The sequence below is a fragment of the Rhea americana genome, unplaced genomic scaffold (assembly GCF_003343005.1).
Source record: "Rhea americana isolate MKP2758 unplaced genomic scaffold, rheAme1 scaffold_100, whole genome shotgun sequence".
NCBI lineage: Eukaryota > Metazoa > Chordata > Aves > Rheiformes > Rheidae > Rhea > Rhea americana.
This window is the reverse complement of record NW_028185040.1, coordinates 3,151,551-3,175,758: the sequence shown is the minus strand read 5'-3', so window position 1 is coordinate 3,175,758 and position 24,208 is coordinate 3,151,551. Positions and strand designations below refer to the sequence as shown.

General features: G+C 35.7%; 1 protein-coding gene across 1 annotated transcript in view; it reads left to right on the top strand.

Moving 5' to 3' along the window:
• FBXL2 (F-box and leucine rich repeat protein 2) overlaps positions 1-24,208 on the top strand; it is a 48,519-nt gene that overhangs the window by 10,507 nt on the left and 13,804 nt on the right. The window contains exons 3-13 of the mRNA XM_085304378.1: positions 4,511-4,565; positions 6,073-6,147; positions 9,657-9,751; positions 13,385-13,453; positions 13,539-13,634; positions 13,942-14,068; positions 14,258-14,332; positions 17,068-17,198; positions 20,866-20,926; positions 22,356-22,400; positions 22,716-22,772. Of these exons, the coding sequence (XP_085160504.1) occupies positions 4,511-4,565; positions 6,073-6,147; positions 9,657-9,751; positions 13,385-13,453; positions 13,539-13,634; positions 13,942-14,068; positions 14,258-14,332; positions 17,068-17,198; positions 20,866-20,926; positions 22,356-22,400; positions 22,716-22,772 (886 nt within the window). The remainder of the gene's footprint in view (positions 1-4,510; positions 4,566-6,072; positions 6,148-9,656; positions 9,752-13,384; positions 13,454-13,538; positions 13,635-13,941; positions 14,069-14,257; positions 14,333-17,067; positions 17,199-20,865; positions 20,927-22,355; positions 22,401-22,715; positions 22,773-24,208) is intronic.

Sequence of the window (24,208 nt, the reverse complement as noted above, 5' to 3'; positions counted from 1 at the left end):
GGAGACGTTATTKGACTTTTTCATGGTTCCGTTTTCACTCTGTGGATGGGACACTGTGCAGTTTTGGGGGATTGTGAAATAACTGCTGCTTTCCATGGTTCCACAGGGATGGAGGAAGAATAGTAAGAATGAAATCAGCCATTTCTGTGTCTGGAAAGAAGCAGGATAGTGTGCTTATAGCACATGGGAATAATGAAATATGTATGGTAATATATAGGAAGAAGATAGAGGCTGTAAATCATCAATTGTAGTTGGCAAGCCCACATAAATTGCAGGGAGACTTCGTTAAAGAGGTGACTTTGGATGTGTGTGGCCCCCTCATGCTGAGTTTCCATGAGTCTTGGGTATTAAGAAAATTCCAGAAGACTAGAAGAATATGGCATGCTGACTGTAACACTTTTCAACTAGGAAAAGTAAATGCTGAGAAAATGCAGCCTCGTATTCAGCATGGACTAGAAAAATTCGCCTTAGATATGTTTAATAGAAAATTGAAGGAGAGGAGAAGAACTGACAATTGCTGTGGTTTTGTGAAGAATAAGGGGTTGGAAAGTACCATTCTGTGAGATTAAACAATTGACTGGCTTTACCAATCAAAATTATATTCACCTACTCAAGCATTTGATTTGTTACCATTTGACTTTTTGATTTAAAAGCACTCTACAGTATATCAGTACATGTTAAGGAGGTTCAGAATTGGTTAACAAACTTCTTAATTAAGCCTCAGTAAGAGATTGTTTGCATTTGAGTGTCTTAATACATCGTTGCAGCAATTGAAAGGTAGACCCAATATAACTCATTTTTTTTAATCAATGTTTTGGAACTCACTGTTTCAGAAGTCACTGGAGATGGAAGTTACAGATGATATAAGAGTAATGATAAATTACTATGAAGACAAGATACTTGCAAGGAAGTCTGAAAAACATGATAAATTTGGGTGTGTTCAGACCAGATTTGTTTTACACAAGTCGGAAGATAAACATGGGTCTAAGGAATGTTACTGAAAGAACTGTGGCCTTGATGGAAGGTATCATTTTAGAAGAGGGTAGAGGTTTGAAGGTGGATAAGCTACTTAAAAGTTTCTGGTCTGATGCTGTGTTAAAAAAGGCTAATACAGTTCATGACTGTGAGAATGGGAGCAGTGAAATCATATTTCATGTCTGTGCACAACTTCATTAGAAATAATGCAGTTCTAACTATATGTGCTTCTGATGTCCCCATTTGAAAAAAATACATCAGAAAAATGGAGAATGTGTGGAAAAGGTGAGRCTTAAAGAACCTAAGTAAACAGGTTATCAAAAAGAAGAATGAAAGATGACACGATAAATGACTTTAAACCTCCACAAGGAGCTGCTAATGTGCTCTTTAGTTTGGTGAACGAAAGCATAGCGCTGGGAAGCTGAAGGGCCAGCGCTCACCTTGGAAATGAGGCAAAATGTTCTCAAGGAGTGATTAACTAGTGGAACAAACTACCAGAGAAAGTAGTGATTTTTTTCCATCTCTTGAAGTCTTTCGAGTTGGGAATAGATCCCTTTCTGGAAGTTTGGCTTTAGCCAAATACAAGTTCTCCTTCAAGGAACTGAGGAAATGTGAGCTTGCACAAGCCTGTGTGCCTTTGGCATGAAGTTCATGCTTGCTGCAGGTACTACTAATACTGAAAGATCTCCAAGACCAAGCTCATGAAGAATATATGTGTCTACCGTGGTGTTTACATAGGGATAAGTAGTCCTGGAGAACTCCAGTAATTGGTAAGCAGCTCCTCTTTCCTGGGCTCAATACAGGGTAACTAAGGAAAAATTAATAGCCTGGGATATAGGAAGTCAGAATACATGGTCCTAAATTTTACTGTGGATCTATTAACTTTATTTCCAGCTTCCCTGTACTAATCCATGCCACAGACTAAGTGGAAATTAATCTTGCTGCTGGCTGCATTAGCTTCCATCTATGTAGCTGTGGTCATAGAGGACAGATGTGCTATACAACCATCAGCTGGCCTACTTGGTAATTTTTTCCATAAGTGCCTGCTGGCATGGGCCATCACACTAAACACCAGACAATGTCAGTGTTGTCTCCTTCATCTCGGTTGGCTGGTTGATTTTTTATTTTATTTATTTGTTTATTTTAAGTCTTTAAACCGTATAGTTTTTGCCTCACTGACTAGTTTTCCTTGATTGGTAAGGATTTGCCAGTGGTTCTGCAGGACTGCTAGTAGAGAGGTAACTGCTTGCTACAGGTTTCCACGTGATACTATACCATAGAGGATAAATAAATAGAAAAGTATGGGGAAAAACATTTTCAAGCAAGTCAATAAAAAGATTCTTAGCAATTATAATAAAAGAATTTACTGGTGTCTGTTACCTATAGCAGTATTTAACTGAATAATAGTCAGTCTTTTTTCTTTGCTGGGTTGTAATGCATCCTTAATGTTATTGAGTTTCTTTATCTGTTTCCATTGGGACAACTTGAATTGCCCTGCAAGAAGGCTTCTTTAGAACAAAAATAAAAATCTAAAGGCATCATCATTTTTACACTTACTAAAATATTTCTCCTTTTAACATAAGAAGACTACTTTATGTTTTTGGTTTTTTGGAAAGACACCTCATATAGAATAATGAATTGCTGGAGGAAAAATGCATCTCTSTTGCATTTGGTTTTAATTTACTTTTTTTTCTTTCTATTTTTGTTTTTTGGAAATCATACATTGACATTAATCTTTTAACAATCAAAGAATCAAACATGAACACAGGCTGGGAAACAATGCAGAGTAGTGGGATATATAAAGTAACCTTTTTTTCAACAGTCTGTGGTCCCTTCTGTTCTTTTTTACTTAAAATAGAAGTCGATGCATCATTTTCAGTGCATGCCACGTGTTCTCTGTTTAGACAACAGTATTGTGTTGTGAAATGAGTTGTCACTATCCTTCATGTCTTCATTAGAAATAATTTAGAAATCTGTTTTTTGTGCTTCGTCTCCTGTAAATCAAAGATAACCTGATTCCACTCGCTTAGCATTACTGTGAGGAAGTTTTATAAGCCAAGAAGCTTTTACAGTCCTCTAGCACAATCTCCACACTCTCACCTTCTGCCTTTTGCCTAATGGAAGGTGCAGGAGAGGTGACTTCAAAGAGGTTCATGATGGGTCATTGCTGTAAATGTTACTCTTGAGAGAGAGAAAACATTTTCAGGTCTCAACTGAACAATTCAGCAATCTTGCTGAATACACAAAGAGTGCACTTTGTGTATGAAACACTGCTAAGTATCTTAAAAGGTCTAGACTTTTAAGTCTGATGTTCAAATGATAAAACAGATGCTATCAAAATAAATGTTTTGATATGGTTTCAGAAATTGTTTCGTGACTTCTGAGAATGACCTCTGTGTGTGTGGCTGATTGTTTCTTGAGAAAATGTATTATTGTACGTTGAAGAAGAGTATTAATGAAATATTGGAAAACATTAACATATGAAGTGCCCAAAATAAACATGCAGATGCCTGATGTTTCTAAGAGGTACTTCCATTAACTTTCGTTTCATTGTTGGCTCTTACCACAGCTGAACAACACAGCCTTTAGGATTTAAGCATCCATTTAGAGCTCAAGCTTCAGGCTTCTACTTGGAAAATGGTGATCAGAATTTTACATAATAAAACTGAGTATTTTTACTAGTTATATTTGCTCCTCAGAAATAAGATTTCAGTATAAGAAGATACTGTTATCATTCCTGTTCATTATTTTGGTGACTGAAAAAAGTTAATTTGGGAGCAGACAACAGTTAATAAGTGAATTACAGTAGTATCTTCCAAGTATTCTTTTCTTCTCTGTAATAAAAATGGTTTTGGAATAGGATCTGCATTTTATGCTAAAGCTAATAATTTACCTTTCAACAATTCTTATTGTCRTTTGGAAATGGTATTTAGCAAAATTCACTCTGACAATGAAAAATTTCTTTCTGAAAATTGTTAAAAGAGTATGCAGCCTTGAAGAATTGGTTCCATGACCAGAATAATAATGCTACATTTTGAACTGTAATTATTTATTGTAGAACAAAGTAAGTAAAGATACCGTTTTAGACTGAGTAGACATAGACATGTTTACAAATTTGGGTCATTGCTGGTACTTAGATTCTTGAATATCTGTGTGTTATTTCTCATTTCTTACTCTTCATCATCTTCTAAAATCTTTACCTATATTTGTGTAGGTTATTCTTTAACTGTAGTACAATTAAATGTATATAACGCAGTTTCTCTGAATTAAAAAAAGAAAAAACTGTTATCGTACATACGTGTTTGAATAATGAGGAGGGAGAAATATGTTCAATTTTCTTTAGCAGCACATGCTGGTTCTGCTGTGAAGGTCTTGACTGCCTTGGAAGATGGCTATGAAATTACTCTTTATGTCTCAATAAGCAAAATAATTTGATTGAAAACTCTTAYTGCATTTAACTTCTCAAGTAACTATAAATCTATGTATTAGTCTGAATTAATAATGAAATATTTAATTGTTTTTCTTTTCTTCCTAGAATATTTTCTTTCTTGGACATAGTTACTTTGTGTCGATGTGCACAAGTTTCCAAGGTATGTGTTTCTGTTCTGTTTGTTGTTGTTGTTCTTTGGAAATTCTCTGAATTACTTGTGAATCATGGATTTTTGGACCACCTCCTTGTTGTCAAAAAAAGTCAAGAGCACTCTGAGCCCTTTTGTTCATTAAGATAGATAAACAGTGGATTCAATCTTGCATTCAGATATGTGGAATTAGTTGCTATGTACTGGACTTGTGTTTAAGGGCAATGGAAAAGATATCCAGTAGTGTATGCTCTATATCTGGAGAAAGGATTAAGTCTGTTTTGGCATAATGGCACTTGCTTTTTATAAAGTGTGTGGCTGTRTAACACTATTTTTCAGACGCATTTTCTGCTTAAAATTCCATGTAGCTCAGTTAATGTGCACCATGTGTCTAAGAAGTACATCCATCACTTGCTTGCCAAGTACAAAAGGTGTTAAGTAGATGGACTACTGGTAGAGAAAAAGGCAAACAGAGGATAATAGAGAACGCATGTCTAAATAAACTTTTATGTTTAGCTAGTCTTGTTTTTTTTTCTTGAGTTAAACTGAAAAATATTTTGTTCCCTACATGAACTGTGTAATATGAAGAGAATAATTCTTATACACAATGAATGAATTTAATTTCATGTTTTTCTCCATTCTTTTAATGAAGAATGACTTATTTATTTATTTATTTTTAAATAGATAATTAGGAGTGTAAGTATTTCACTCCTACATCTATATCACCTTGGCTTGTAATTTGAGTAAGTTTTGTGAGCTAACTACAAGTTTTGTTAGTACYTTCAGCTAAAACCTAAAATACAACAGAAGAAAGCCAAGGTGATTGAGTAAGTGATATTTTTCTCTGAAAACTATCTGTCAGTTGGATGTGGTATTCTTTTTCAATTTTTGCCTTAAACATTGATGTAATAAGCRTATTTGTTGCATCTCTGGCTTTATTGTTTTATTCTGATTGGCATAACTATCGTTTATTGCTTCAACAGTGAAGGACAAGTTTTCAAATGTGTATCTAACAGTGGAAGGTCGGCACCTTTCAGAAAGGTTTCTGTTCCTTTCAGAATAGGAGCTTGTGAAGTTGAACTGTGGTGATTAAAACTGTATACATATTTATCTTAGATCTCCTAGCTCTTTTTCTGTGGTTTAGTGGAAGGAATCTCATGTTAAGTTACTCTTTTCTTACAGATGGAGCAAACTAAATTACTAGACAACTTTACTAAAACATTTTTTTAAATGGAGGGTTAAATTGTGCTTTGACTATGTATGTTTTGCATTTAAATTCTTGCTGATGATGCAGAAGTTAGCTATCAAAGTATAATCTGTTTCGGGGATTTGAGATTCATTTCCACAAATTCCATGTTTTTAACTATTTTATGACCACCGATAGCTATAATTGCTTTTGTTTTTAAGAAGTGCTACAATAAAATGTACACTATATTTGAGTTTGTTATATTTGAATTGCTGAGAGGAAAATTCAGGGAGCAGCCAGTGGAGGTTTATTAAATGTATTTGTTTTCTCTAGGCATGGAATGTTTTAGCTCTGGATGGAAGCAATTGGCAAAGAATAGACCTTTTTAACTTTCAAACGGATATAGAGGTTAGTGTCTTTGGTTTTTTTTCCATTCTTACGATCATGTTTAAGAGCTTAGACCATTTTGAGTATCCCATAGATTGTGCTCATAGCTCACACATTTTAAAGGATAAATTTCARGATAGTAGTAATACTGTGAAGGAGCAAATAGAAAAAGCAGAACATTGTATTTGACACTGGAGAAAAAWTTGCATTTTGGTTGTCACCTATATATTAGATAATTTGAATATATCCTCTGCATACAAGGCTCTATATATTCAGAATTGTTCATTTTCAGAAAGTGAAGGCATAGAAGATGCCTCTGGGATGAGCGAGACCCTCAGTCAAGAGGGTAATTTTGTTCTTGTCTCTGGCCTCTCTGTGAGAGTGCCATCTAGTGGTGAAAGCTCCCTGGACTCTTGGGGAGTAGGACTTGGAGGCTGAAACAATAAAATGTGAAACAACTTTTCTTACTGTTGACTTGAGCTGGATACGCATTTTATTACCATTTTATGAACATTTGCTTTCTAAGGTTTGAACCTTGGCTGAAATGCAGGTACATGTGGATTAAAGTCCTTTTCAGCATGTAAGGAAAAGGTTAGACCAATCTTGTGTTCCATAAGAAAAACATGTCTATATTAATGCTAACATAAATGTGTGTAACAAAGTAAACTACGACATCTTAAAATAAAGACAAAAATCAATGAGGAAATACAATTTCTTAATTGATTCTGAACTAATTTATTATTTGCATTTGATGATACAAACTAAAATACAGAATTCAATAGTAGATTTGTTTCTGTATTTTGTGTTTAGGTTCTTAATTTAGTTGCATGAATAAAGTCCAGATGTAGATCATCTGGTGTATTTTGCTAACCGTGTTTCAAACTGTTTCTAAAACTTGATGGTAATATATACAGTAAATTTTCCCACTGCTCTCTTGAAACTTTATTGCCGGCTTGTTTGCTATACCACTGTTAACTATAAGGATCTTATGGAGGCAGAGGAAAGATTTCAGCATCTGCAGWTATCTAAATTTGTCTAGCAGATATCTAAATGTGTCTAAGAGGACCTGGATCTTTAATATCATCTTTTCACTTGCCTATAAAAAAAGATACTTGCTACAAAAGAAGAAGCAAAAGCATAGATCTGTGTCCTTTCTGTTGGTTAGCCTTTTCTGTGTCTGAAACCTTTCTGCTATTTAGAAGCATAGTATTGGGTTTTCACATTTTGGATATATTTGGCTTGTATACCTAATGGGTTTTCTCTTTGAGATGGTATGTTTGTAACATGGTATTTGAGAAAAGGATTGAAATTAATTTGTGATCTGCCTTTGTTATAAGGCACTACCATGGTTTTGAGCATTACTTCAGTACACTATGTTTAAGTATGTTAGTAATATAAACTTCTTGAATTTATTCATAAGATTATGTTAAACCAGCAGTTATTACATGAAATAATTTTAAACAAGATATGCATTCACCTTCAGTCTATAAGAGCTCTGCTTTTCCTTACGCTACTTTTTGGAACAGGTGCTTCTTACTTTTAACTCTAGGACAGGTGAAAACTGCTAACTGTATCTGGCAACATTTTGCTCAGTTGGATGTTCCTGTGCTATCTGATGGTGTTTCACAAAGCATCAACAATGCTCATCTGAAACTATCAGTGAATATAAGATTAGGTTTTGCTGTGGAAACACCCTGTTTAACACACTATGTGATAGAGACTAAAGTGGAAAAAATGTACATTAGAACAGGAAAAAATGTTTCTTTTCTACTCCAAAGTTATGTCAAAATATTGAAGTTAGGTGTACCACAGAATTGATTAGCACGTGGCACCAAATGCAAACTGGAGTAGTTTGAAGAACTAGTTTTTTAGAGTTTCATTGAATTATTTCAACATTTAAACACATCTGTGTGTGCTTAAACCATCTTTTTGAGTACTCTGGCTTTCTTTTTAAAACATACCTAAAGAGGTAAATGAACTTGGAAAAATGGAAYGTATCATGTTGTTTCTGTTTTCTTTGAATAATAGTGGGTTAGGTATTGGCTTTCTCTCCCCAGTTCAATTGAATCTGCTTTATATATATAGTTCATTGTGAAGGTTTTATTCTTACAGTAAAGGTATTTGGCTTCTGCTGAGAAATAGTTCAGACTAATCAGACAACTTAAAAAAATGCATAATTTCATAAAGTATATCATGACCTTCAGTTTGTTTGTTTGGTTTAATGTAAATTCCTTTGAGAGATAAGATAATCTGTTAGTTATGGAGTAAGAAAAAGCTCTGATAAGAAAATATTTTCACACAGAGTGAGCAAGGACTTTGGTATTGGAGGTGAATAACAAAATAAAGAGGTGCTTTATTTGGGGAAGTAATATGTGTTGTGTTCGTTTCAGTAAAATCACTACCATCCCATTTAGAGGGGAAAACAAACAAACAAAAAATCCACTGAGCTGCGATTTTGTAAATATTCCTCCTTAAGGAGAAAGAGAGAGAAGAAAATAAATAATGCTTTTAGGTATATATTAGTTCTGGTTGTTAATTATCAGTGTTGAATGCTTTTTTTCCCCTAAAATTAGACACAGGATGGTGTCTAGTCAGTTGTTACAGTGATTGTCTGCTTTTTGCTATCTTAAATGTTTTTCCCTACAAAAATGTTGATGTGTATTTTTATCGTAATTCAGACTATAACACTTTATCATAATGCTACTTTCAGACCGACTATTAGAAGTATTATGCCATTGTGCTTATTACTAATGTATTGTAAAACGCTTTCAAGGTAATGAATAGCATCTTGCAGGTAAATGAATAGCATCTTGTAGGACACACAGGGTCAGGTACGAAATCTATAAACTGTGCTTCAGCCTTTGACAAACAGGTAAGTTGCACAGTTGTTTGATGTTACCAAGAGTTCCCAAATATATACAGCTTTGAAATCTGGCAAGTAGGTAGGCTCTGGCAAGTCTTCCAGAGGCAGGTGAAGTGGCTATTCCCACCATGTGTTCAGCACCTTTCTTTTGCAGGAGGTCACCATCTCTATAGTAGGGACTGTAAAATGGGACTTCTCAGAGGCTGTAGTGCAAATTGATATACTAGCCTAAACATGTCTTCATGGACAATTGAAACTTGCATACTGTGGTAATAACTGTGATCCCTGTGGTACGGATATGCTCCCCATTTTGCCTTTGGGGCAGGAAAAACAACTCAGATGGTTCTTGTCTCCCTGCAAATTTGACAACTTGATTATTTTAGCAGTCTTGCTGGGTGGGTTTTGCTGAAACAAAAACTTGAGCTATGTATGATAGACAACACAAGGAAAAGAGAACTAAAGATTTAATTGGACATCATTCTAGTCTGTGTGAGTGGGAGCAGACTCCCACARGTAACTGTTTTTCTTAAAGTAGAAAAAGAAATTTGGAGAGGTGTTATTTTGGAAGGGGATAGCTGCAATTGGTTTTCAGTACTGGCATTTTAATTTGGTTATAATGTTATGTCAGAATAAAACTCAACAAAACCTTCCTTTTATTTGGTTTAAGGGTCGTGTTGTGGAAAATATATCGAAAAGGTGTGGTGGGTTCCTGAGACAACTTAGTCTGAGAGGATGTCTTGGTGTTGGAGACTCCTCTTTGAAGTAAGTAAAGTCCAAGATTGAGACATGACTTATTTCCTAAAATCTGGATCAAAAGCTATTACTGTTACATTTGTTTGGATTTCTCAGTGCTGTCTAATGACCAAGATGAGATATTTAAGTGATTACTAAGTATCTCAGTAATGACTAAATGAGACTTCAGTTTGAGATCAAAATATACTTACTATTTTTTTCTGGAAATGAACTAAGGAAAGAAGGTGGTGCTTTTCAGCAGAAATGTCTTTTTATTTTCATTAGTGTTATTTTATTATCTGTTCCATTTTCAAGCATTTAAAGTCCCCCTCCTCCCCCCCATAAACTAGCATCCTACAGATACAGTTTCATCAAGAGAGTAGATGTTTCTTAGTTTGGACAAGAGATGCCCTTACCAATGGAAGAAGTAGTAAAGACTGATAAAACTGGATGCCTACAAAATCAGAGGAGGTGTGGGGTAATCTTCTTGTAGCATAAGAACATGCACGCAACAGCAGCGTCTCAGGAGTCTCTAAGCAGAGAAAAGGACCCTTCTTCATTGCCATATGTAAATTGAACTGTGCAACTTGTTGTCACAAGCTACTTTGAATCCATATAAGCTTTTTGGCATATGCAGACTGATCAGTCAGATTTTGGCTGCTTCCTTGAGCTTCTAAAAATCAAAGATCCTACCTCCAGCTGAAGGGTCCCTCAGCCRCAAGTACTTGAGGGCTCAGAGAATATTTGGAGAAATCCTCAGGATATAGCTGTTTGCTGTTGTCATGCTTTCTTTCACTGTCACAGGAGACAGTGAAGCTAGTGAAAGCTCAATGGCTTTCAGTCTGACTTAGCATGGCCATTTAATGTGGGAAGTCAAAGCACAAAGATTTCTGGGCATTAAGTGAGCATTAAGTTAGTATCTTGTAACCTTAGCTCTTTCTAAAATTTACAAGCAAGTCTAATTCACTTAGTCTCCAGAATAAATTCATGAGCATTTCTTATGAGTAATCTCTCACTTCCATGTGTAAAAGTCAGAGTCTTTCTCTCTTTGGAAGCTTTAGAGATTTTAAATAAAAAAATTACTTTGCAGAGTATCACAGCAAGTTGCACTGAAATGTTTGCAAAATTAAGTGTTGAAAATTAAAACAGAACTCTGATTAACTTCTGGCCACAATTTTGTTTTCAAAAAATCTTTCTAGATTTATTTTAGAAGTTTCTTTATTTTATTTAAAAAAATACTTTTTTAAGCTTTTGGATCTGATGGAACAGTAAAATTATAGGTGTAGTATCACATCATGGAATTAGTTTATCACATCCATTCTACTAATATAAAATTGTCTGCAGTCCTTAAGCTTTTTAAAAAATATTTTTTCTGTATGGAGGAGCAAATCCTGACAGAGTTTTTGGTCCTCTGTGTCCTGTACCTACTCAAGCAATAGATTATTTTAGTAACCTTAACTGGCATGCTAGCTTCAGGCTCAAGGGGTTTTCTGGAGGTTTCCTTGTCTCTGTATACAAGACAGACCTGAAAGTCTCCATAGACCACCCTCCTAACTGTTCCCTGCAGTGCTGCCATCTTCAGGTAGTCTTGTCGCCTGACTTACTACCATTTGTTTCCCCTATTACTGGCAGCTACTGTCAAAAAATGAAGTAGTCCCAACAGAAGTTAACTTGGTGCATAGCTCCTCCAAGTTCCCAGAAGGTTTGTGCAGATGGTCCTTGCTTCCTCAGTTGGGAAGGGAATAGCAAAGGTGGAGGCTCCAAGAAGAGTTTAGAGGTAAGAACTATGATGGGGAGGAGATCACAGGGAAGAAGGTGAGACAGGCGTAGGAGGAAATTGGTAGGACAGTAGGTAGCAGGTTTCTTTCCTCGCCCATTAGCTCCACTTTCGCATTCATTTTGGGCTCCTGACTCTGCTTCCTGGGACACCAAGGTTAGGGGGTTACAGTGAAGGTTGTGAATAGAGCCAAAAATTTTAAAAAGTGGATTCAGGAATTAGTGGTGCATGAGAAGGGGGGGAGGGTTGGGGCTGGGATATTTCTTGAACTGGTCATATTTGATAAACAGCTACTTCGCATAAATATATGGTATTTCAGTATGTAGTACAGGTTTGTTGCTGAGATGGTATGGCCAGTCACGCTAGCAGGAATTAGGACAGGGTGTGCTGAGAGTGGCTGACAGAATGCATCCATTCGTGAGTGCATCCAGAATGACTAAATGGTGCAGATGACAATACTTGGTTCACCTGTGAAACCAGGGAGATGGTTCACCTGTGAAATATGAGGGTGATATGGGAATTACTCAATGAATGATAAACACATGAGCTTTAAGGTTTTCTTTAAAAATATTAGCATGAGAAAAGTGGCTTTAATTTTCAGATACTTGATCTGAATGTAACCTTTCCTATCAGGCTTTTAGTGTTGATTCATTTCCAGGTTATATTAGTTTTGTGGATGCTGATAGTTTCTCCTTTTATCCTTCTTGTAAATCAACCTCTTGTTTAAAAAATACCCAGTTATCAAAGCAGATATTGGCTGTATAAATACTGCATGTTTGTGGCAGCTCTTTCTGGATATGTCCCATGCTTAAGTTTATTGTTCTGCAACTTACTACACAGTATATTGTCTTCCCAAGCAATTTGAAGAGTGTAGTGAGATTATAAATCTCACTCCAGTACATGAATTTTGGAATAGCTGTTTTGAGAATTCAAGTGGAAACTCTCACCAGTATGACTGCTTGCTGTTTTTTTTTGTTTGTTTGTTTTTGTTTTTGTTTTCCCCATTGTTTTCAATCCACACTGGAGAGCCAGGAAGTTGTTACCAGCTGAGTGTGAAGTTGGATCTGTTAACCACGGCAGGCCTCCAGACAAAACTGTTTTTGTGTGTTTCCTCCACCCCTGCCAATAAAATCTATGCAGTTGGAGGAAACATGGACATAAAAACAGTGCTCTGGGATGCAGTGCAGCTGTAAATATTACTCTGCAGAGATGAAAAGAAAGTTTATGTATTTTTTTTCTAGGTAATTAGTATAATGATACATACAGGCTTTTAACAGTATAATAGCTCCAGTCATCTTTAGCATTCATACACAGTAGTGCACACAGATGCATTTTAATTTTTAAAATCATAAATAACTAATTGGTAATGCAGATGGCTTTCCACTAGGGGTAGGGCTCAATTTTGTATTATGTATGGTAAATTTTTTTCCTTTTGATGTAGGATTGAGCTCATTTACAAAGGGTTGTAGTGAAATGTGTGAAACAGTCTCCTCAGCAGGTTACACTTAATATTTGACTAATATGATATTTAAACCTTATGTTTATTCCTTTGATATTTTTAGTTAAGACATTTGAAACAAGTAATTTCTGCTTTATGTATGACAAAAATAAACAGCTTTGACAGAAATAAACACCTTGCTGAAATGATGTTTGAGAGAGGGACAACACTGATTTCAGGAGCTAGCTAAGACAGAAACTTGAAATAACAAAAGGAAAAAGCAACCACTGAGACAGGTAGATTTTAAATTTATTTGTAATTACTCTGCAACCTGAAGATTAAGTTTTTTGACTGAGGTAGAAGGAGATAGGGGGCAGAGCACACTCTGGTGACTGAATTATAACTTGTGATATTATATTAATTCTCCAGCTTTTTGTTGCTGTTTTAGGACTTTTGCACAGAACTGTAGAAACATTGAACACTTAAATCTAAATGGCTGCACAAAGATTACTGACAGGTAAGTCAAAGATTTTTTTGTTTGACAGTGAAAGTTAGAAAAAGGAGTAACTGAAAGTATTTTTAGTGTGTCTCCTGTTTTGCAGCACATGTTACAGTCTTAGCAGATTCTGTTCCAAGCTGAAACATCTGGATCTGACATCTTGCGTAGCCATCACAAACAGCTCTTTGAAAGGTTTAAGGTAAGAAGATACAGTGATTTGTGTTAAAGAAAAGGTTTAAAGAAGTGTTCAACATTTAAAGAAGTAAAAAAAAAATATATTGAACTTTAATATTACATATCAGCATTGACTATATTCCATATCTAGCACCTCTTGGGTATAGAGTATGGTGTTTGTGTGTGGTCTTTTCTCGTGACTTTTCTATAGAGGCCTGGCACAGTCCACTGGCTATCTTTAATTTCTAACAGTGTGTTTAATTTGGGTTTCCCCACTGTTATGACTATTTGAAGACTGGATTTAACTTTATGTATTTTTTTAATTCTCCCAGTGAGGGTTGCAGAAATCTGGAACATTTGAATCTTTCCTGGTGTGATCAGATTACGAAGGATGGTATTGAAGCACTGGTGAAAGGGTGTAGTGGACTAAAAGCTCTATTTCTTAGAGGTTGCACACAGGTACATAACTGCTTGGGTGATCCTTTAGGAATAAAATTTTTGCTTTGGCTTTTTGAAATCTCCGTGAATTAGAAAATTCTGTTTTTGTTAGTGTCGTGTTCAGTATTACAAGATGTGTGTGTTTCTTGGGCTGCTTTGCTTTGTTTTTAATTTCTTCTTTTCCTATGTCCGATTTAATTGCTAATATAGTTAGAAGATGAAGCACTGAAACACATTCAAAACCACTGTCATGAACTTGTAATCCTGAATTTACAGTCTTGTACAGTAAGTATTTGAAGCTTCAAAAGATGTATTCTCTAAGAACCAAACTGTTTTCGGATGTTAATGAATTGAACTGCTACACATTTAAATAATTCAAATAGTATATTTCTGAAGTTTGTAGAATTTTGTGTGTGGAATAGAGGCCTTAAATGAACTGGCTGCTTCTACATGAAGGTGAATTTAGTTTGTTTTTTCTCATATCTTTTAACTGTAGCGAGCTCTAGAGTAAGAATTACGTGCATTCATTCAATTCTCGTGAACTGTATACGTGGTAAACCATGCAGTTTTACAGATGTGGTTCTTGTTCYATCCATTAAGGACAAATGTTTTGGTCCATTCATAATTTTAAAGTGTTTAATTGAGCAGAAGCCATATTTTGGCTATTGAGAGTGTAAAATGTGATGGCATCGTAATTGAAGAGAGATTGCCAGAACTGATGAGGTAGCAGGAGAAGGGCATGATTTTTCAATAATAATGGGAGAATACATTTGTTTGTAATAAAATGACTTGGAATCACTCGTGCATATTTAATACTACCTACATTATACACAGAGATTAGATTTGCTTTATTTTTCTTCGCTTTTTTTTCTGAACTGATTTTCTTGAAATGGGAAAATTTTTCTTTTAGACTTTAAATATATTGAAGTCCCCTTTTGTCCATAAATAATCCTTAGAAAAAATTGAAAAAAAAAAGTAGAATTTCAATTTTTTAGTGATATACTTTTGAATAATGTTTTTTTTGTTTTTTAACTTTTGGAAAGTTTTCTACAGTTTTATTGCCAGAATATATCATAAAATCTGCTTGGTCTAAAACTTTTGAATCTGTTTTAAACATTATTCCTCAATGAATATGGCATCTGACCATTTTTGTTAAGATTAGATAGAAATATTTGGACTTTCTAGATTTAAAGAAAATATTTTGAATGTTCGGAGTGTTGCAGATAGATTATGACTTACATTAGAAGTTTTACGGAATGATCAAAATGGCAGCACTAATATTTACACAGCAGGTTTCCTTGTGCTTCATATGATCCATGCTTTGATTTTAGTGGTTCTATGTTGAGTACGTTGTAAAATGGCAGGCCGGCTTCAACAGTTGGGGAATGAACTGTATTATAACCTCTGGAAATTATGGCTGTTAGAGATCCTGCAGGCATCTTTTTGACCACTTTTCTTTCCTGAGAAGGATGGAGGCATTGAAATCTCAAGCAATTTCAGTGAGACAATTACTTACATAGTTCCCATCTACAAAAATAGTTCTCTCTCTCAATAATAATGTCATGAGTATCTCTCAAAGAAAACAAAGTTCCCCAAAATAACGTATTTTGAGAGAAAGAGCCTGAAAATATTTGATTGATGTTGGACTTGGCTTTAATTTTTTTTAACTGTTTTCTCATCTGTAAATGATGCAAGTCCTTATGGATCCACAAACAGAAGACAGGACTTCTAGTTTTCTGTTTAGAATCATTTTTATTTGACAGAACAATTTTCAAATTTAAACTATTCATATTAAAAACTACTGGTTTTGGAGGGGGGAAACCTTTGTGCTGAACTGCTGTTATTTTTCATCTTGTTTTCATCTTTGAAAAGTAACATGTGGTAATGGTTAGCCTAAGGTTAGCCTCATATTACTATGTCATAGTAATATTAGCATACCTAGGTCATTGGCTCATAAAAAGACTGTGTACTTTCAAAGGATGGTAGAGGTCTTTGTTAGCATTGCAAGAATAACAAATGGTAACAAATGTCTTTGTTACCATTGCAAGAATAATATTAATCCAGGAAATAAAATAGACTTGTGTCAGAATGAAGGATTTGTCATTCAGCAGAAAAATGAAATTCTTGGAGTAGAGGTGGGAGGAGGAGAGGACACCCTTTCCAGAAGGGAAGACCTAATAAAATGGACATGTAAACAAAATAACAACAACATTTCTGTCCCCCAGTAAGCTAGGTCCCACTGCTATTTTGTGTGCAGCAGCAACAGCGTTATTCCTTATAGTTTCTGTTTCAGAGAAAAAAAATATTCATCTTCCAGAATTAGAATTACTTTTATCAGAATGTCAAATACAGAACAATTTTGGGAAAGGGAAAAACCCAGTCCTTTAAAATAAATCTTTCAGTTAGACACAACCATGGGGCAAACCTGACTTTTAAATTTAAGATTTTTAAAGGAGTTATAAAGTATAATTGCTTACTGTAACTCTTACTTTCAAAATTGTCCATATGTGAAGGATTTTCACTCTTGGGTCTTGCTGATGTAGTGTAAGATAGACAGTTAGCACTCTTGCTGTAGAGCTCGCTAAGCCCTCTCTGGCTCACTATCTGTGAGGTTCTTACTTTAAATAGTCACTAGAATGAAAGATCTCAATTCTCCAGATATTTGAGAGGCAAGGTATTTCACATAATCACAACTACAACATTTACTTGAAAATTGTAAAGCAAAATAAAATGGAAAAACAACAACAAATAACTCTGTGCCTCAGATTGCCTTAAAATAGTGCTCTAGATTTGTGGGAAATGTTAAGCAGGATAAATTTGAAGTGTCTGTGTTGATTATCTTCAAAGTGTTATAGTGTTATCAGACAACGTGGTTTCACTATGATATTTTGTGTTTAAAGGTTGACAGGTTGCCATGGTTGTATACAATGTGACATCATCGGTTTAGAAATAAGACTTGATTTTTGCTCTCAGCATATTGCTTGATAACAGAGTAACTTTAACCTTTTTATGTGTTGCAGCAAATCTCAGATGAAGGCATTGTAAAAATCTGTAGAGGATGCCATAGACTTCAGTCACTGTGTGTTTCTGGCTGTAGCAACCTTACAGATGCTTCTCTCACAGCACTTGGTCTAAACTGTCCAAGGCTGAAGTGAGTATGCCGTGAGTATGKCATGTTGTTATTGGCCTAATCTAAACAATTCCATTCTGAAGGATATCAGCAGATAACCACAGGTTGATTTAGCTCCATGTTGTTTGCTTTACTGTTATAATAAAAACAAAACATTAAGTTGGAAGTACAAACTGAATCTAAACTCAGGGGCAGATCTTCTGTGTAACCGCCATGTGAATGTAGTCCATTGCATATAGAAAAAAGAAGGATAATATGACAAATAAAACCTGCTGAACCTAGCAGTTCAATTCTGTGCTTCTAACTAAATATTTTAGGTGCTAATTGCAAGCCAGAAGACAAAAAACATAAAGCCTATTAATTTTTTTAGAAGGTAAGAATGTCTGTAGTTGCGTAGTATCTGGTAATGTTTTTTACCTGCTGACTTTTCACAATATGTACTCTAAGGTGGTTTTATGCAAAATGTCTTGCAAAAAATAGCTAAATCATACTGAAGTACTATATTTACAGATTCTATTACAAATGTATTTTTAATATTATGCTCTGCTGTACATCCTGACATCCTTAGACTATGATATGAAATGGGCTAAGTCAGTATGGACTGAGAACACTAAGGACTTGTATTTGTGGGATATGTTTGGGATAATGGGGGCTCAGAAGCCGGTTAGAAYGTGTTGATTCTGGAGCTGGTTCTCCTCTGATCCTTTTCTTAGTGTCCGTTAAAACAACTGTAAAAAGCTAATATGCTTTGAGAGCAGTAATTTACAATGCAGGGGGAAGGAATTAGCTTTGTCACCATCTTGCATATTCCTGGTACTGGATTTTTCAGTGTGATATAGCAGATACTGGCCTTTGGTTCTAGTTGGGGCCTGTCCTGCAGCAGGGAATCATGGTCGATTTTGGCCCCTTGCTAGCGCAGCAGCACAGAAGGGCCAAGTGAAGCAGAAAAAAGCTTGACTTTATACTATCATTACCATCTCTGACTTACCGTCAGTTAAAAATAATGTAAACTTTTACATTGCTGTAGTTTGCGTTAACACACATGTTATGGTGGTATTCTCAGAAGCAAGGAGAGCTTCAGCTTTAATAAGGAACCTCAGTTATGCAGCAACTCTCATTGTAAAGACGTGATACTTTTTCTAAGGTGGAATTTTAATACAAACAAAATCAAAATGAAGGATTTTTGGATGACACTAAATTGCTAATTATGTGAGGAACATGCAGGAGTCGCAACAGTTCTTCAGTCACAGACAAGTGGAGGAAAATACAGATCATAAAACCTAAAGCAAGCTGTGTTCAGATGCCAATGTGCATTATGCTGATATACAGAGTTCTTTCAGCTGATTGAGTGAAAAGAGATTTTGTTACTTTAGGAAACCTTTCCTTAAGACTAGAATATTTAATATGTTCTTAACAGGAAATAGTCATTAATCTAAGCAAGCCTGACTTTGTTACATAAACTGTTAGCTCTTGTTTGTGCCACAAGGGGGAAGGCTTCTGCCATTTTTCTCCTGCAACAAGGTACACTGTAAGGAAAGAATATGACCCTTTGCAGTGATTACCACAAAGATGCGCATGATGCAAAGACAGATGGTGCAGATAACTACAGCTGGATCTTTAGGACTGTGTGTTGGAAATACTTGATTAAAAATATATTGGAAATCAAAGGAAAATGTAGTCCACCCTTGTTTATATCTTCTGAGTATTCTGTTGTTGAATATGAAAGAAGACTTGCAGGAACCAAACTCTCACACCTCTGTTAAACGTGTTGACCCTCTGAGGGAACTTCTGAATATTTTCTATGCTGTGCCGTTCCCACTTTGCTTAGGGATCTCAGGTGTTTTGCTACACTGCTTTCTGTGCTAGTGCTCTGTTCTGCAACTGTTACCTCTCTAGAAGTGATATTTCCTTTGGAAAAAAATTCAGAGTGTGACCAACTCTACCAAATAGATCAGTATCTTTTCAGTAACCTTTTTGCATCTGCTCTGTRAGTGCTTAATAGTTTGCTTCTCGCTCTCTCTCACTTGCTCTCTTTTAGCTTTTTTTTTAAACATGTTTTTTAATGTTAAAATACTGGTAGGTGTTTTGGTGAGACTAAGCTTATTGGGAAAAGCACCCATGAACACCATGGGTTCCAGAATATCCCTGTCTAGGTATAATTGTGAAAATTAGGAGTCATGTCTTTAGCTGCTCTCAGATGTGGAGTAGCATTTCCACTGCTTTACTCACTGTAGATGCCTGTTTTGCCCTTTGAAATGAGGGATGTTACGGAGTTAGTTTCTATAGCTAGCTTTTTGGGAAGTTCAGTAGTGATAAGTGTAGGGTTAAAAGCAGGTGAGAAGCATAATAAACACAACCTGATTCATGTTTTTTTTTYCCCTCCAGTCTGGCATCTTATGCAAGTTTCATAATAGCTGAGAGTTTTTTGTGATGGGTCCCCAAATACCCTTGATGCATAAAGTTCCCAAATCCCCTTCATGCACAAAGTCCCCAAATATGGATCTAGAAGGAAGAATCCATGGATGTTCTAAGCATTCCATCTGGAGAGTTGCCTCTGCCCAGTGTCTCTTAGTTGGGTAATCTTGGTTTTCCAGGATATTTCTGAACCTTGTTGAAGGTTACCCCTTTGGAAATCATTATCAACGGTGTAGCCTATGAGGCTGGTTACCTCTAACCTTGGTTGTGACACTGCTTTTGACTTGAAGAGACTGATTCAGCAAAGTCATAGACCCCACATCTCTTGCCTCCAGTGGGGTAGTATTTTTCTCGTGCACATAGCCTGATTTTTCCCTTTGTGCTTTGTACACAGAGAGTGCTTTTTAATGACCTCTTAAACTAATGGACTGATAAAATTCCTCTTGGTTCTTTTAACCATCTCTCCCTACCCCATCCCTCCTACCCCCACAGTATTTAAGTAGTGTTTGCCATAGTAAATGGATAAGCTTATAGTCCTGATTGCACAGTGCTGTGGTTTCATCTCATTCATGTTGATTCTCRCCCCGCTTGCAAAGTGCCATTAATCAGATGGAAGCCTGTCCTTCTCACTAGTTGTGCTGTTTGGGGTGGAGGACCTATTTTTGTGGCTTCCACTTCCTAGTGCCTCTCCAAATGGTTAATTATCAGGTGTTAGGTTTTTCATTCCAAAACGTATCTGTGTTATTTTCTCCAAAGATGTATTTTGGCTTCAATAATTTAAGCTCTTTATTTTCTGGTAACTTATTTCGCAGTGCTTTGTGTGCATACTCTGAGAAAGGATTTCTAGTACATAGTTCCTCTTTTTTGTGGCTTCCCAACGGCATGTGTTTGGAGGACAGCTTTTTCTGGAGCCTTTATGAGCATTTTCCTTAACTCTCTGTATAGTCTCCTCTTTCTTTGGATAGCACATTAGAAAACTTGAATATTACAGTATCTTACTGAAGTAAGTGTTTAAAATGTGTATAATTATGTATAATTTTTCAAGTAACTGTGGAGAATGTTCTGAAGATTGAATTTCATCCGTTTTGTGAGCTATTAGTGTCTTCTAATGAGCCGGATCAAAAGTCTGTCTGGTACTTTTTAATTGCAAATCCCTGTGAAAAATAGGCATACATATTTGCTATTAAGAGCTTTAAATTGCAGAAGATAGGTTTGTATCAGAAACACATTTGCTTTATGTTGATGTTTTCTTTGCCATTTAAAACTTTTTCAGGATTTTGGAAGCTGCGAGATGTTCACATCTTACAGATGCTGGTTTTACCCTTTTAGCACGGGTAAGAATTATTTCTGAAAGTTAAAGCTCACCTTGTTTTTGTTGCTGCTGAACAGCTGTAAATTGATGTAGACCTGCTGGGAAGCAATCTGAGAAGAGAAAAAGTAGAAAAGTCAGTGGAGGATGGAACTAAGTGATTTTATTTCTGGTTTATGCTTAGAGCTGAAACTTCATCTGGTTTATTATGCTTAACAAGACAACTCTAAACTTGTGTTATGTATTCTAGCCAAATTTCCCATGTAAAGATAGGAAATGCCCAGCAACATTTCCACCAAAAATCATTGAATAATAATTATTCTGAGCATAATTTGTAGCTACACATATACTTACAGTGATGTAATATAAACACTTGTGCCCTGATTCATGCTGCAAGTATGTAAAAGAAGTGTATTGATAGTATCAAATGCTTAGAGATACATGGTTGTTGGCATAGAAGAGCTGAGGACAGAAATAATATTCCGTTAGCAGGACTCATTTGCAGTGCTTATCTTTAATGTGAATGAAAGTTTCTCTAGCCACAGTGATTTAAAAAAAGGGGGAGGGTGGGCTCTGATCAGTCAGCACTACAGTCTTGGGCTTTTGGTAGTCGCCTCAAACCTACTTCTGGGAGCTGCAAGATAAACCATTTCTACTAGTGCTCATTAGTAACAGGGCTTGGGGTTTGTCTGAGCGCTAGTGCCCTGTGGTCTGCTATGAGGTCAGAAGCTCTGTCACACAGTTGCATCGTTTTCTGGAAATTAGTCATGACCAGCTATTGAAAGCAGTTCTAAAAGCTTACCGGGATCTCTCAGGATGCTGGGAAAATACCTTGTATTACCATGCTTGTTTTGTTTTGTTTTGTTTAAGGGAGATATTAATAAATTTGGAGCACAGCTTTCTTCTAGCATCAAAGGATCCTATTTTAAAATTTTCAGCATTCAGTAGCAGAGCAAATTGTTTTTAAAATTTCATAGAAAAGCATGGAAGTGAAGAGAGATGTTTCATGGGTTTAAGTGTCTTTCAGATTAGTTTGGTGCAGGTTGATGCACACAGAAGCTGGTTTTATGTGTACACAGATTAGTTAACTTGAGTACACAGGATGTAAACACCACAAATTTGAACTGAAGTTGACTCCAAAAGAAGGAAGGGGAGCAGTGGTGGTGAGTACTGTTCGCATAGATGCTTCTCATGGCTTTACAGGACAAGAAGGAGAAACTTCACCTAGTAAGAAGGAAAAAGGACAAAAATGTAGAATTTGGGAGTGGGAGGACTATATTGTTTGTGGAATTTCTTTTTAATYCTCTTTGTCCTTTGGTGGTTAAATACTTGAAGGGATTTAGCTCAGAACTTACTCGTGGAGGCTGTTCTTTCTCATATAACTAACCCTATAGATGATTTTGTTTCAGTATTAGTTTATTTCATCTTTTGTTTGTTTGATTTATGTTTTTTAGAACTGCCATGAGCTGGAAAAGATGGACTTGGAAGAATGTGTTCTGGTGAGATTTAATATTTAAAAGTTTTGTATATCCAGTGTAAGAATGCAATGCCAGTAAGAATGTTAGCACTTTGAGTTATATGTGCTTTGTTTTTTATTAATACTTGTTGTGTTGTTGATAGTAATTAAAAATAATCATTGGGAAATTTTATAAATGGAAATACCCAAAGGGTAACAGGTAACTGGATGTTTTCCAGAAAAGTGTCTGGTATAGAAATATCTTTATCTGGTAGGGAAAGGGCTAGCTTATCTGAGGGTTGACCTGTCTCCTGTTTTTACTTACGGTTGCTTGTTTGTGTGTGTGTTTTTCTTCTAGATAACAGACAGCACATTGATACAGCTTTCTATTCACTGTCCTAAGCTACAAGCACTGGTAAGTTTACATCTCCATTTGTCAGTTGTAGCACCTACAAAATAAAAACAGGCCGTCACTCTGTATCTAGAAAAGCTTCCTGATGTAGTATGATACTGCGCAAAATATATGCAAGCAATATATGCAGGAGTATTCCAAAAGAAACACATTAGTCCTAAAAATATTTAAGTGTATTAGGTGTTACAGAAAATTACTATCAAATCAGTAATAACCAGAAGCTTATATTTTATGGTTAATGCCCTTCAGCTGTGATTAGTTAGTTCAAATAAAACTTCTATTAGGTGGCTTRTAGTACCCAGATCCTTTATAGATACTCTTCCCTGTTCCTGAATGGTTTTCTTAGGGACCATGACACTTTAAGTTACAGATTGAAATATAAAAAATATTGAATAAATAAAGTCTCTCAAAGAAAGCATACGCAAATTCCACACTGTAATCAGTTTTGCATGCAAGCAGTTTTTTCCAGGGACTGAATTTATATAGCAAATTATGTCAGGTTTTGTGACGTAGTCTTTCAGAACTAATTGGAGAGGAATGATATGCCTGTAGTAGGGTACCTGACTCGGCACTATTTTAAAGAACTATTTTTTAGAAAGTGGCTGTTTTAGCTGTTCTGCAGTCAAGATACCTCAAAATTACTAGAGTGACTTCACAACAGAGCTTCCAGTGTTTAGGGGCCAATTGTCCCAGAAGTGTAGATTTCTTATATACTACCTTAAAAGTACCTGAGAGAAAAGGTATCTTTATAATCTGTTCTTAGACAGGATTAAAGAAAGGTTTGCTGCTTCATTAGTTGAATTATCTTACCATTGGTTTTTCCCATACGCCCCCAGCTCAGGGTTACTAAGATAGCAACAATGAGGAGAGATGGATTTTAAAAAGAACCTTATTTGCCTTGTTATCTTTTTCTCATTAATTGTCTCGCTTCATTTTTGGACCATAATTCTGCATGTTAAGGAAAACAAGGGTTGTTGGGAGAAAATGAGCCATTTCATGGAACTCCTTCTGTTCTTCTGCAAGGGATGTGTTTTTGTATTGTAACCCCCAAATATTAGCGGTATGTTTCAGAATTTACAAGAGATCTTTTGTATAAGTTCTGCCAATACGTCACTGGAAATGTTATAGTGTTATAACACTCTAAATGTTATAATGATTTTCAAGTATTTTTCTTAACTTATTCCTTTTTCTTGTCACCACTCAGTATCTTCCTCCATGTGTCAGCCCACGGACAGGGAAACGTGGCAATGATACAATAAGGTCTATTAAAAAATAACATCATTTTAAAGGGCAGAAGAAGAAACTGAACTTTCTGTTCATGTATATATCAGGTGTGTAGCAAGGATACATACTAAAAGATTGTGATGAAACAGTGCTGGGTGAGAATTACAGGGAAAGAAAAAGAAAAAAAGAGTAGCAGATGCCAAGTATTCCCACAK